General features: G+C 48.9%; 2 protein-coding genes across 2 annotated transcripts in view; both read right to left on the reverse strand.

The window, feature by feature from the left end:
* Positions 1-1,770: 1,770 nt before the first annotated feature.
* Positions 1,771-4,367, reverse strand: LOC135563133 (collagen alpha-1(I) chain-like). The gene is made up of 2 exons (XM_065006111.1): positions 4,360-4,367; positions 1,771-4,204 (listed from the first exon to the last, which is right to left on the reverse strand). Exons 1-2 carry the CDS (start codon positions 4,365-4,367, stop codon positions 1,771-1,773), a joined length of 2,442 nt encoding a protein of 813 aa, XP_064862183.1.
* A 40-nt stretch (positions 4,368-4,407) lies between these two features.
* LOC115121989 (FYVE and coiled-coil domain-containing protein 1-like) overlaps positions 4,408-15,299 on the reverse strand; it is a 64,563-nt gene continuing 53,671 nt past the window's right edge. The window contains exons 17-19 of the mRNA XM_065006017.1: positions 12,635-12,845; positions 10,293-10,402; positions 4,408-4,497 (exon numbers count right to left, since the gene is read on the reverse strand). Coding sequence (XP_064862089.1) covers positions 4,428-4,497; positions 10,293-10,402; positions 12,635-12,845 — 391 coding nt within the window. The 3' untranslated portion in view covers positions 4,408-4,427. The remainder of the gene's footprint in view (positions 4,498-10,292; positions 10,403-12,634; positions 12,846-15,299) is intronic.

A 15,299-nucleotide genomic window follows, 5' to 3' on the forward strand; every position in this document is an offset into this window, starting at 1 on the left:
AGACGTGTTCTATCTGTAGTTAATAAACTGGAAGACGTGTTCTATCTGTAGTTAATAAACTGGAATGCGTGTTCTATCTGTAGTTAATAAACTGGAAGACGTGTTCTATCTGGAGTTAATAAACTGGAAGACGTGTTCTATCTGGAGTTAATAAACTGGAAGACGTGTTCTATCTGTAGTTAATAAACTGGAAGACGTGTTCTATCTGTAGTTAATAAACTGGAAGACGTGTTCTATCTGCAGTTACTGGAATTCTACTGAAGTTAATAAACTGGAAGACGTGTTCTATCTGTAGTTAATAAACTGGAAGACGTGTTCTATCTGTAGTTAATAAACTGGAAGACGTGTTCTATCTGGAGTTAATAAACTGGAATGTTCTATCTGTAGTTAATAAACTGGTGTTCTATCTAGTTAATAAACTGTAGTTAATAAACTGGAAGACGTGTTCTATCTGTAGTTAATAAACTGGAAGACGTGTTCTATCTGGAGTTAATAAACTGGAAGACGTGTTCTATCTGGAGTTAATAAACTGGAAGACGTGTTCTATCTGTAGTTAATAAACTGGAAGACGTGTTCTATCTGGAGTTAATAAACTGGAAGACGTGTTCTATCTGGAGTTAATAAACTGTGGAAATATGGATGTATTTACAATAATTTTATTAAAAAAGGTGAAATTATGGAATTGATCTTCTTCAACTGCTGATTTTCATACATTCTTCCAAATGAGAAACACATTATGCAGTGTTACAGCCAAGCTTTACACTATGCAGTTACAGACAAGCTTTACACTATGCAGTGGTACAATCAAGCTTTACACTATGCAGTTACAGACAAGCTTTACACTATGCAGTGGTACAATCAAGCTTTACACTATGCAGTTACAGACAAGCTTTACACTATGCAGTGGTACAATCAAGCTTTACACTATGCAGTTACAGACAAGCTTTACACTATGCAGTGGTACAATCAAGCTTTACACTATGCAGTTACAGACAAGCTTTACACTATGCAGTGTTACAGATTTACACTATGCAGTGTTAGAGCTTTACACTATGTAGTGTTACAGCTTTACACTATGCAGTGATACAGCTTTACATTATGCAGTGTTACAGCTTTACACTATGCAGTGTTACAGCTTTACATTATGTAGTGTTACAGATTTACATTATGTAGTGTTAGAGCTTTACACTATGCAGTGTTACAGCTTTACATTATGTAGTGTTAGAGCTTTACACTATGCAGTGTTACAGCTTTACATTATGTAGTGTTAGAGCTTTACACTATGCAGTGTTACAGCTTTACACTATGCAGTGTTACAGCTTTACACTATGCAGTGTTACAGATTTACACTATGCAGTGTCACAGCCAAGCTTTACACTATGCAGTGTTACAGCTTTACATTATGTAGTGTTAGAGCTTTACACTATGCAGTGTTACAGATTTACATTATGCAGTGTTACAGCTTTACATTATGCAGTGTTACAGCCAAGCTTTACATATCCTTACATACTGAGTGTTTCCTCTTCATGACCTTTCTCTGGGTACTATTGAACCAGACCAGTTCAGACCAGTCCTGACCAGTGTTGTTGTTTGGTACAGGTAAACCTATTGATATAGCAGCTAAGAGAAACATTTAAACATTTAACATGCTTTAATTTGATCAATAACATACAAGTGTTTTCATATGACCTTTCTCTGCCTACTATTTTCTAAACCAGACCTCCTATGATACAGCAGCAGGAACATTCTAACTCCTTGTTTTACATGACGTCACAACTCTCCAGTCTGTCCGGGTCCATTCAACTCTCCAGTCTGTCCGGGTCCATTCAACTCTCCAGTCTGTCCGGGTCCATTCAACTCTCCAGTCTGTCCGGGTCCATTCAACTCTCCAGTCTGTCCGGGTCCATTCAACTCTCCAGTCTGTCCGGGTCCATTCAAATCTCCAGTCTGTCCGGGTCCATTCAACTCTCCAGTCTGTCCGGGTCCATTCAACTCTCCAGTCTGTCCGGGTCCATTCAACCCTCCAGTCTGTCCGGGTCCATTCAACCCTCCAGTCTGTCCGGGTCCATTCAACTCTCCAGTCTGTCCGGGTCCATTCAACTCTCCAGTCTGTCCATTCAACTCTCCAGTCTGTCCGGGTCCATTCAACTCTCCAGTCTGTCCGGGTCCATTCAGCTCTCCAGTCTGTCCGGGTCCATTCAACTCTCCAGTCTGTCCGGGTCCATTCAACTCTCCAGTCTGTCCATTCAACTCTCCAGTCTGTCCGGGTCCATTCAACTCTCCAGTCTGTCCGGGTCCATTCAACTCTCCAGTCTGTCCGGGTCCATTCAACTCTCCAGTCTGTCCGGGTCCTTTCAACTCTCCAGTCTGTCCGGGTCCATTCAACTCTCCAGTCAGTCCGGGTCCATTCAACTCTCCAGTCTGTCTGGGTCCATTCAACCCTCCAGTCTGTCCGGGTCCATTCAACTCCCCAGTCTGTCCGGGTCCATTCAACTCTCCAGGCTGTCCGGGTCCATTCAACTCTCCAGTCTGTCTGGGTCCATTCAACTCCCCAGTCTGTCCGGGTCCATTCAACTCTCCAGTCAGTCCGGGTCCATTCAACTCTCCAGTCTGTCCGGGTCCATTCAACTCTCCAGTCTGTCCGGGTCCATTCAACTCTCCAGTCTGTCCGGGTCCATTCAACTCTCCAGTCTGTCCGGGTCCATTCAACTCTCCAGTCTGTCCGGGTCCATTCAACTCTCCAGTCTGTCCGGGTCCATTCAACTCTCCAGTCTGTCCAGGTCCATTCAACTCCCCAGTCTGTCCATTCAACTCTCCAGTCTGTCCGGGTCCATTCAACTCTCCAGTCTGTCCGGGTCCATTCAACTCTCCAGTCTGTCCGGGTCCATTCAACCCTCCAGTCTGTCCATTCAACTCTCCAGTCTGTCCGGGTCCATTCAACTCTCCAGTCTGTCCGGGTCCATTCAACTCTCCAGTCTGTCCATTCAACTCTCCAGTCTGTCCGGGTCCATTCAACTCTCCAGTCTGTCCGGGTCCATTCAACTCTCCAGTCTGTCCGGGTCCTTTCAACTCTCCAGTCTGTCCGGGTCCATTCAACTCTCCAGTCAGTCCGGGTCCATTCAACTCTCCAGTCTGTCTGGGTCCATTCAACCCTCCAGTCTGTCCGGGTCCATTCAACTCCCCAGTCTGTCCGGGTCCATTCAACTCTCCAGTCTGTCCGGGTCCATTCAACTCTCCAGTCTGTCTGGGTCCATTCAACTCCCCAGTCTGTCCGGGTCCATTCAACTCTCCAGTCTGTCCGGGTCCATTCAACTCTCCAGTCAGTCCGGGTCCATTCAACTCTCCAGTCTGTCTGGGTCCATTCAACCCTCCAGTCTGTCCGGGTCCATTCAACTCCCCAGTCTGTCCGGGTCCATTCAACTCTCCAGTCTGTCCGGGTCCATTCAACTCTCCAGTCTGTCCGGGTCCATTCAACTCCCCAGTCTGTCCGGGTCCATTCAACTCTCCAGTCAGTCCGGGTCCATTCAACTCTCCAGTCTGTCCGGGTCCATTCAACTCTCCAGTCTGTCCGGGTCCATTCAACTCTCCAGTCTGTCCGGGTCCATTCAACTCTCCAGTCAGTCCGGGTCCATTCAACTCTCCAGTCTGTCCGGGTCCATTCAACTCTCCAGTCTGTCCGGGTCCATTCAACTCTCCAGTCTGTCCGGGTCCATTCAACTCTCCAGTCTGTCCATTCAACTCTCCAGTCTGTCCGGGTCCATTCAACTCTCCAGTCTGTCCATTCAACTCTCCAGTCTGTCCGGGTCCATTCAACCCTCCAGTCTGTCCATTCAACTCTCCAGTCTGTCCGGGTCCATTCAACTCTCCAGTCTGTCCATTCAACTCTCCAGTCTGTCCATTCAACTCTCCAGTCTGTCCGGGTCCATTCAACTCTCCAGTCAGTCCATTCAACTCTCCAGTCTGTCCGGGTCCATTCAACCCTCCAGTCTGTCCGGGTCCATTCAACTCTCCAGTCTGTCCGGGTCCATTCAACTCTCCAGTCTGTCCGGGTCCATTCAACTCTCCAGTCTGTCCGGGTCCATTCAACCCTCCAGTCTGTCCATTCAACTCTCCAGTCTGTCCGGGTCCATTCAACTCTCCAGTCTGTCCATTCAACTCTCCAGTCTGTCCGGGTCCATTCAACTGAAGGCACAGTTCATTTGACCTACAGATACACAGACCAGTCGTAGAACAATGACTGACACACAGGCACTCTACTTTAACAACACAACCAAACCTCCCTCTTATATAATAACAAAAGCCAGATGACGAAAAGAGAACAGTTTTTCTCATCTTAGTCAGTCCCTTTGTTTCAAACACCCTCTCATCTAAAGAGAACAGAGAGACTGCGGATAAAGGACCAGAACAGTCTTCTCCTCTCCAGACAGTCAATGTGTTCCATCGTAGACCACTGGCTGCTCAACACTCAGACGATACAACACCTTCTTAGAGATGAACCTACACCACAGATGACAGGATAGAGAGCAGACAGAATAGGGTGAGGGGGATAGAGAGGAGACAGAACAGGGTGAGGGGGTGATAGAGAGGAGACAGAACAGGGTGAGGGGGGATAGAGAGGAGACAGAACAGGGTGAGGGGGGATAGAGAGGAGACAGAACAGGGTGAGGGGGGATAGAGAGGAGACAGAACAGGGTGAGGGGGATAGAGAGGAGACAGAACAGGGTGAGGGGGATAGAGAGGAGACAGAACGGGGTGAGGGGGATAGAGAGGAGACAGAACGGGGTGAGGGGGATAGAGAGGAGACAGAACAGGGTGAGGGGGATAGAGAGGAGACAGAACGGGGTGAGGGGGATAGAGAGGAGACAGAACGGGGTGAGGGAAATAGAGAGGAGACAGAACGGGGTGAGGGGGATAGAGAGGAGACAGAACGGGGTGAGGGGGATAGAGAGGAGACAGAACGGGGTGAGGAGGGATAGAGAGGAGACAGAACGGGGTGAGGGGGATAGAGAGGAGACAGAACGGGGTGAGGGGGATAGAGAGGAGACAGAACGGGGTGAGGGGGATAGAGAGGAGACAGAACGGGGTGAGGGGGATAGAGAGGAGACAGAACGGGGTGAGGGGGATAGAGAGGAGACAGAACGGGGTGAGGGGGGATAGAGAGGAGACAGAACGGGGTGAGGGGGGATAGAGAGGAGACAGAACGGGGTGAGGGGGATAGAGAGGAGACAGATCGGGGTGAGGGGGATAGAGAGGAGACAGAACAGGGTGAGGGGGATAGAGAGGAGAAAGAACGGGGTGAGGGGGATAGAGAGGAGACAGAACAGGGTGAGGGGGATAGAGAGGAGACAGAACACGGTGAGGGGGATAGAGAGGAGACAGAACGGGGTGAGGGGGGATAGAGAGGAGACAGAACAGGGTGGGGGGGATAGAGAGGAGACAGAACGGGGTGAGGGGGGATAGAGAGGAGACAGAACGGGGTGAGGGGGGATAGAGAGGAGACAGAACGGGGTGAGGGGGATAGAGAGGAGACAGAACAGGGTGAGGGGGATAGAGAGGAGACAGAACAGGGTGAGGGGGATAGAGAGGAGACAGAACGGGGTGAGGGGGATAGAGAGGAGACAGAACAGGGTGAGGGGGGATAGAGAGGAGACAGAACAGGGTGAGTGGGGATAGAGAGGAGACAGAACAGGGTGAGGGCAGATAGAGAGGAGACAGAACGGGGTGAGGGGGGATAGAGAGGAGACAGAACGGGGTGAGGGGGATAGAGAGGAGACAGAACGGGGTGAGGGGGATAGAGAGGAGACAGAACGGGGTGAGGGGGGATAGAGAGGAGACAGAACGGGGTGAGGGGGATAGAGAGGAGACAGAACGGGGTGAGGGGGGATAGAGAGGAGACAGAACGGGGTGAGGGGGGGATAGAGAGGAGACAGATCGGGGTGAGGGGGGATAGAGAGGAGACAGAACAGGGTGAGGGGGGATAGAGAGGAGACAGAACGGGGTGAGGGGGATAGAGAGGAGACAGAACAGGGTGAGGGGGATAGAGAGGAGACAGAACGGGGTGAGGGGGGATAGAGAGGAGACAGAACGGGGTGAGGGGGATAGAGAGGAGACAGAACAGGGTGAGGGGGATAGAGAGGAGACAGAACAGGGTGAGGGGGGATAGAGAGGAGACAGAACGGGGTGAGGGGGATAGAGAGGAGACAGAACAGGGTGAGGGGGATAGAGAGGAGACAGAACAGGGTGAGGGGGGATAGAGAGGAGACAGAACAGGGTGAGGGGGATAGAGAGGAGACAGAACAGGGTGAGGGGGAGATAGAGAGGAGACAGAACAGGGGTGAGGGGGATAGAGAGGAGACAGAACAGGGTGAGGGGGATAGAGAGGAGACAGAACAGGGTGAGGGGGGATAGAGAGGAGACAGAACAGGGTGAGGGGGATAGAGAGGAGACAGAACGGGGTGAGGGGGATAGAGAGGAGACAGAACAGGGTGAGGGGGATAGAGAGGAGACAGAACGGGGTGAGGGGGATAGAGAGGAGACAGAACGGGGTGAGGGGGATAGAGAGGAGACAGAACGGGGTGAGGGGGATAGAGAGGAGACAGAACGGGGTGAGGGGGATAGAGAGGAGACAGAACAGGGTGAGGGGGATAGAGAGGAGACAGAACAGGGTGAGGGGGATAGAGAGGAGACAGAACAGGGTGAGGGGGATAGAGAGGAGACAGAACAGGGTGAGGGGGATAGAGAGGAGACAGAACAGGGTGAGGGGGATAGGAGACAGAACAGGGTGAGGGGGGATAGAGAGGAGACAGAACAGGGTGAGGGGGATAGAGAGGAGACAGAACAGGGTGAGGGGGATAGAGAGGAGACAGAACGGGGTGAGGGGGATAGAGAGGAGACAGAACAGGGTGAGGGGGATAGAGAGGAGACAGAACAGGGTGGGGGATAGAGAGGAGACAGAACACGGTGAGGGGGATAGAGAGGAGACAGAACGGGGTGAGGGGGATAGAGAGGAGACAGAACAGGGTGGGGGGATAGAGAGGAGACAGAACGGGGTGAGGGGGATAGAGAGGAGACAGAACGGGGTGAGGGGGATAGAGAGGAGACAGAACGGGGTGAGGGGGATAGAGAGGAGACAGAACGGGGTGAGGGGGATAGAGAGGAGACAGAACAGGGTGAGGGGGATAGAGAGGAGACAGAACGGGGTGAGGGGGATAGAGAGGAGACAGAACAGGGTGAGGGGGGATAGAGAGGAGACAGAACAGGGTGAGGGGGGATAGAGAGGAGACAGAACAGGGTGAGGGGGATAGAGAGGAGACAGAACAGGGTGAGGGGGATAGAGAGGAGACAGAACAGGGTGAGGGGGATAGAGAGGAGACAGAACGGGGTGAGGGGGATAGAGAGGAGACAGAACGGGGTGAGGGGGATAGAGAGGAGACAGAACAGGGTGAGGGGGATAGAGAGGAGACAGAACGGGGTGAGGGGGATAGAGAGGAGACAGAACAGGGTGAGGGGGATAGAGAGGAGACAGAACAGGGTGAGGGGGATAGAGAGGAGACAGAACGGGGTGAGGGGGATAGAGAGGAGACAGAACGGGGTGAGGGGGGGGGGATAGAGAGGAGACAGAACAGGGTGAGGGGGATAGAGAGGAGACAGAACAGGGTGAGGGGGATAGAGAGGAGACAGAACAGGGTGAGGGGGATAGAGAGGAGACAGAACAGGGTGAGGGGGATAGGAGACAGAACAGGGTGAGGGGGATAGAGAGGAGACAGAACAGGGTGAGGGGGATAGGAGAAAGAACAGGGTGAGGGGGATCGAGAGGAGACAGAACAGGGTGAGGGGGATAGAGAGGAGACAGAACAGGGTGAGGGGGATAGAGAGGAGACAGAACGGGGTGAGGGGGATAGAGAGGAGACAGAACAGGGTGAGGGGGATAGAGAGGAGACAGAACAGGGTGAGGGGGTGATAGAGAGGAGACAGAACAGGGTGAGGGGGATAGAGAGGAGACAGAACGGGGTGAGGGGGATAGAGAGGAGACAGAACGGGGTGAAGGGGGATAGAGAGGAGACAGAACGGGGTGAGGGGGATAGAGAGGAGACAGAACAGGGTGAGGGGAGATAGAGAGGAGACAGAACGGGGTGAGGGGGATAGAGAGGAGACAGAACGGGGTGAGGGGGATAGAGAGGAGACAGAACGGGGTGAGGGGGGGATAGAGAGGAGACAGAACAGGGTGAGGGGGATAGAGAGGAGACAGAACAGGGTGAGGGGGGATAGAGAGGAGACAGAACAGGGTGAGGGGGATAGGAGACAGAACAGGGTGAGGGGGGATAGAGAGGAGACAGAACAGGGTGAGGGGGGATAGAGAGGAGACAGAACAGGGTGAGGGGGGATAGAGAGGAGACAGAACAGGGTGAGGGGGATAGAGAGGAGACAGAACAGGGTGAGGGGGGATAGAGAGGAGACAGAACAGGGTGAGGGGGATAGAGAGGAGACAGAACGGGGTGAGGGGGATAGAGAGGAGACAGAACAGGGTGAGGGGTGATAGAGAGGAGACAGAACAGGGTGAGGGGGATAGAGAGGAGACAGAACGGGGTGAGGGGGATAGAGAGGAGACAGAACGGGGTGAGGGGGATAGAGAGGAGACAGAACGGGGTGAGGGGGATAGAGAGGAGACAGAACAGGGTGAGGGGAGATAGAGAGGAGACAGAACGGGGTGAGGGGGGATAGAGAGGAGACAGAACGGGGTGAGGGGGATAGAGAGGAGACAGAACAGGGTGAGGGGGATAGAGAGGAGACAGAACAGGGTGAGGGGGATAGAGAGGAGACAGAACAGGGTGAGGGGGATAGAGAGGAGACAGAACAGGGTGAGGGGGATAGGAGACAGAACAGGGTGAGGGGGGATAGAGAGGAGACAGAACAGGGTGAGGGGGATAGAGAGGAGACAGAACAGGGTGAGGGGGATAGAGAGGAGACAGAACAGGGTGAGGGGGATAGAGAGGAGACAGAACAGGGTGAGGGGGATAGAGAGGAGACAGAACAGGGTGAGGGGGATAGAGAGGAGACAGAACGGGGTGAGGGGGATAGAGAGGAGACAGAACAGGGTGAGGGGGATGGAGAGGAGACAGAACAGGGTGAGGGGGATAGAGAGGAGACAGAACGGGGTGAGGGGGATAGAGAGGAGACAGAACGGGGTGAGGGGGATAGAGAGGAGACAGAACGGGGTGCGGGGGAGATAGAGAGGAGACAGAACACGGTGAGGGGGATAGAGAGGAGACAGAACAGGATGAGGGGGATAGAGAGGAGACAGAACGGGGTGAGGGGGATAGAGAGGAGACAGAACGGGGTGAGGGGGAGATAGAGAGGAGACAGAACGGGGTGAGGGGGATAGAGAGGAGACAGAACGGGGTGAGGGGGATAGGAGACAGAACAGGGTGAGGGGGATAGAGAGGAGACAGAACAGGGTGAGGGGGGATAGAGAGGAGACAGAACAGGGTGAGGGGGATAGAGAGGAGACAGAACAGGGTGAGGGGGATAGAGAGGAGACAGAACAGGGTGAGGGGGATAGAGAGGAGACAGAACAGGGTGGGGGATAGAGAGGAGACAGAACGGGGTGAGGGGGATAGAGAGGAGACAGAACGGGGTGAGGGGGGATAGAGAGGAGACAGAACGGGGTGAGGGAGGATAGAGAGGAGACAGAACGGGGTGAGGGGGATAGAGAGGAGACAGAACGGGGTGAGGGGGGATAGAGAGGAGACAGAACAGGGTGAGGGGGATAGAGAGGTGACAGAACAGGGTGAGGGGGATAGAGAGGAGACAGAACGGAGTGAGGGGGATAGAGAGGAGACAGAACAGGGTGAGGGGGATAGAGAGGAGACAGAACGGGGTGAGGGGGATAGAGAGGAGACAGAACAGGGTGAGGGGGATAGAGAGGAGACAGAACAGGGTGAGGGGGGATAGAGAGGAGACAGAACGGGGTGAGGGGGGATAGAGAGGAGACAGAACGGGGTGAGGGGGATAGAGAGGAGACAGAACGGGGTGAGGGGGGATAAGAGGAGACAGAACGGGGTGAGGGGGATAGAGAGGAGACAGAACGGGGTGAGGGGGATAGAGAGGATACAGAACGGGGTGAGGGGGGGATGTGTGTGTATAGATGTGTGTGTGTATAGATGTGTGTGTGTATAGATGTGTGTGTGTATAGATGTGTGCGTGTATAGATGTGTGTGTGTGCATAGATGTGTGTGTGTATAGATGTGTGTGTGTGTATAGATGTGTGTGTGTGTATAGATGTGTGTGTGTACCTGGAGAAGGAGTTGTCAAAGATGAGTGTGTATTCTCCAGTGTTCCTGACTATCAGCTCTCCTGTCATGGTCTCTTTGTGGGATTGACAACGAGTCAGAGGGATCAGTACCTGGAGAGAGACAGGACAGAATACCTTAACCCTAAACCGTAGAACAGATTATTAACCCTAAACCTATAATAACACATTATTAACCCTATACCCGTAGAACACATTAAACCTAATCCTAATCCTATACCCATAGAACACATTAATCCTAATCCTATACCCGTAGAACACATTAAACCTAATCCTAATCCTATACCCGTAGAACACATTAAACCTAATCCTAATCCTATACCCATAGAACACATTAAACCTAAACCTATACCCGTAGAACACATTAAACCTAATCCTAACCCTATACCCATAGAACACATTAAACCTAATCCTATACCCGTAGAACACATTAAACCTAAACCTAACCCTATACCCATAGAACACATTAAACCTAAACCTATACCCGTAGAACACATTAAACCTAATCCTAACCCTATACCCGTAGAAAACATTAAACCTAAACCTATACCCGTAGAACACATTAAACCTAATCCTATACCGTAGAACACATTAAACCTAATCCTATACACTAGAACACATTAAACCTAATCCTATACCCGTAGAACACATTAAACCTAATCCTAACCCTATACCCGTAGAAAACATTAAACCTAATCCTATACCCGTAGAACACATTAAACCTAATCCTATACCGTAGAACACATTAAACCTAATCCTATACCCGTAGAAAACATTAAACCTAATCCTAACCCTATACCCATAGAACACATTAAACCTAATCCTAACCCTATACCCGTAGAACACATTAAACCCAATCCTAACCCTATACCTTAGAACACAGTAAACCTAATCCTAACCCTATACCTTAGAACACATTAAACCTAATCCTAATCCTATACCTTAGAACACATTAAACCTAATCCTATACCTTAGAACACATTAAACCTAATCCTATACCTTAGAACACATTAAACCTAATCCTAATCCTATACCTTAGAACACATTAAACCTAATCCTATACCTTAGAACACATTAAACCTAATCCTATACCTTAGAACACATTAAACCTAACCCTATACCTTAGAACACATTAATCCTAATCCTATACCTTAGAACACATTAATCCTAATCCTATACCTTAGAACACATTAATCCTAATCCTATACCTTAGAACACATTAATCCTAATCCTAACCCTATACCCATAGAACACATTAAACCTAATCCTAACCCTATACCCGTAGAACACATTAAACCCAATCCTAACCCTATACCTTAGAACACATTAATCCTAATCCTATACCTTAGAACACATTAAACCTAATCCTATACCTTAGAACACATTAATCCTAATCCTATACCTTAGAACACATTAATCCTAATCCTATACCTTAGAACACATTAATCCTAATCCTATACCTTAGAACACATTAATCCTAATCCTATACCTTAGAACACATTAAACCTAACCCTATACCTTAGAACACATTAATCCTAATCCTATACCTTAGAACACATTAATCCTAATCCTATACCTTAGAACACATTAATCCTAATCCTAATCCTATACCTTAGAACACATTAAACCTAATCCTAATCCTATACCTTAGAACACATTAATCCTAATCCTATACCTTAGAACACATTAATCCTAATCCTATACCTTAGAACACATTAATCCTAATCCTATACCTTAGAACACATTAATCCTAATCCTATACCTTAGAACACATTAATCCTAATCCTATACCTTAGAACACATTAATCCTAATCCTAACCCTATACCTTAGAACACATTAATCCTAATCCTATACCTTAGAACACATTAATCCTAATCCTAATCCTATACCTTAGAACACATTAAACCTAATCCTAATCATATACCTTAGAACACATTAATCCTAATCCTATACCTTAGAACACATTAATCCTAATCCTATACCTTAGAACACATTAATCCTAATCCTATACCTTAGAACACATTAATCCTAATCCTAATCCTATACCTTAGAACACATTAATCCTAATCCTATACCTTAGAACACATTAATCCTAATCCTAATCCTATACCTTAGAACACATTAAACCTAATCCTAATCCTATACCTTAGAACACATTAATCCTAATCCTATACCTTAGAACACATTAATCCTAATCCTATACCTTAGAACACATTAATCCTAATCCTATACCTTAGAACACATTAATCCTAATCCTATACCTTAGAACACATTATTTTAAACACTAATAACTGACCCACGCCAGCAGTGTGTGTTAAATATACCTTAGCCTCCTCCAGAGGTGTGTGTGTGTCCTCTCTGTACAGCACACTAAATGAGATGCTCTTGGGTTGTGAGGTGAACAGCCAGTGTATGGTAGCACCAAGGGTAGACCCAGTAATGGGGATGGAGCTGTAACAACCAGACCTGATGAACAGCTCCCTCAGACCGTCACCAAATACACTGATCTCCTCCACACTGAACGGAACACGCAACCTGGAGAGGAGGACACACATTAATAACAAAACACCACAGTCAGAATCCCAGCCAGATTAACAGCCAGTACATGCAGTCAGAATCCCAGCCAGATTAACAGCCAGTACATGCAGTCAGAATCCCAGCCAGATTAACAGCCAGTACATGCAGTCAGAATCCCAGCCAGATTAACAGCCAGTACATGCAGTCAGAATCCCAGCCAGATTAACAGCCAGTACATGCAGTCAGAATCCCAGCCAGATTAACAGCCAGTACATGCAGCCAGATTAACAGCCAGTACATGCAGTCAGAATCCCAGCCAGATTAACAGCCAGTACATGCAGCCAGATTAACAGCTAGTACATGCAGTCAGAATCCCAGCCAGATTAACAGCCAGTACATGCAGTCAGAATCCCAGCCAGATTAACAGCCAGTACATGCAGTCAGATTCCCAGCCAGATTAACAGCCAGTACATGCAGTCAGAATCCCAGCCAGATTAACAGCCAGTACATACAGTCAGAATCCCAGCCAGATTAACAGCCAGTACATGCAGTCAGAATCCCAGCCAGATTAACAGCCAGTACATGCAGTCAGAATCCCAGCCAGATTAACAGCCAGTACATGCAGTCAGATTCCCAGCCAGATTAACAGCCAGTACATGCAGTCAGATTCCCAGCCAGATTAACAGCCAGTACATGCAGTCAGAATCCCAGCCAGATTAACAGCCAGTACATGCAGTCAGAATCCCAGCCAGATTAACAGCCAGTACATACAGTCAGAATCCCAGCCAGATTCCCAGCCAGTAGATGCAGTCAGATTCCCAGCCAGTACATGCAGTCAGATTCCCAGCCAGTACATGCAGTCAGATTCACAGCCAGATTAACAGCCAGTACATGCATCCAGATTCCCAGCCAGTACATGCAGTCAGATTCCCAGCCAGTACATGCAGTCAGATTCCCAGCCAGATTAACAGCCAGTACATGCAGTCAGATTCCCAGCCAGAAGATGCAGTCAGATTCCCAGCCAGTACATGCAGCCAGACTCCCAGCCAGATTAACAGCCAATACATGCAGCCAGAATCCCAGCCAGTACATGCAGCCAGATTAACAGCCAATACATGCAGCCAGAACCCCAGCCAGTACATGCAGTCAGATTCCCAGCCAGATTAACAGCCAGTAAATGCAGTCAGATTCCCAGCCAGAAGATGCAGTCAGATTCCCAGCCAGTACATGCAGCCAGATTCCCAGCCAGATTAACAGCCAGTACATGCAGTCAGATTCCCAGCTACATTCACAGCCAGTACATGCAGTCAGATTCCCAGCCAGTACATGCAGTCAGATTCCCAGCCAGTACATGCAGTCAGATTCCCAGCTACATTCCCAGCCAGTACATGCAGTCAGATTCCCAGCCAGTACATGCAGTCAGATTCCCAGCCAGTACATGCAGTCAAATTCCCAGCCAGTACATGCAGTCAGATTCCCAGCCAGTACATGCAGTCAGATTCCCAGCCAGTACATGCAGTCAGATTCCCAGCCAGTACATGCAGTCAGATTCCCAGCCAGATTCACACTATTAAAATAGTACTCACTTATAGGAGTGGCTAATTATTTACAAGTTGCTAAAAATAATACACATTGCCTTCTAAGCAATGTTCCCTCCCCTCAGACGGCCACGCAGAAGAAATATCAGGGTTTGGGTAAGGGGCTAGTCAATAGGTAACACAATGTTCCCTCCCCTCAGACTGAAGAAATATCAGCACATGCAGAGAATCACGAGATTGAACTTCGCTCAAGATTCTACAGTTTTCTCCTTTGTCAGTATCAATGTTTAGCTCTACTGTGGGAATTGTGCTCCAATCAACACAATATAAGGTACTTTCAATATAACATACCGAAACAAAACAAACTACGCAAATTTAGTATGCACAACTAACTGTGCAAGAGATTTTCTTGTCGGCATAGCACATTGGAGTAGGATTCTATTGCAGTAGGCCTATATGCAAATAGCCATTTCCATATATGGATCTGTGCCATTAACTTTGAACTGGACTGTGTTTACAGTATGAGCAGTCGTGAGTAGATAAACTGGACTGTCTTTACAGTGAGCAGTCGCGTATACATGTGCTTGTTTTGAGATCAAAGCGAGATCTGCATGTAGCCACCTGTGTGACCGACCAGGCCGATCTTATGCAGCAAAAATTTGAATTTTTATTTAATTTAATTTTTTACATTGGATAAAAGTAGACACTCAGAGCTAGAAAGTGGTATATCATACACTAAGGTTAAGGAACAATGGGAAAGTAATAATTCTTTCAAAGTTGATACATTTGTAACCTCACTTTTGAGAAAATGGTCCATGAATGTTTTGTTACACCTACTGGAGAGCCCTTCCCTTGTCTCCACCCATTCAGCATCATTCACACACTCTTAAGCCCCACCCATGTCTTTCAGAATTCACATGTCAGGTCATGTACT

This window comes from Oncorhynchus nerka, linkage group LG20 (assembly GCF_034236695.1).
Source record: "Oncorhynchus nerka isolate Pitt River linkage group LG20, Oner_Uvic_2.0, whole genome shotgun sequence".
Taxonomy (NCBI): domain Eukaryota; kingdom Metazoa; phylum Chordata; class Actinopteri; order Salmoniformes; family Salmonidae; genus Oncorhynchus; species Oncorhynchus nerka.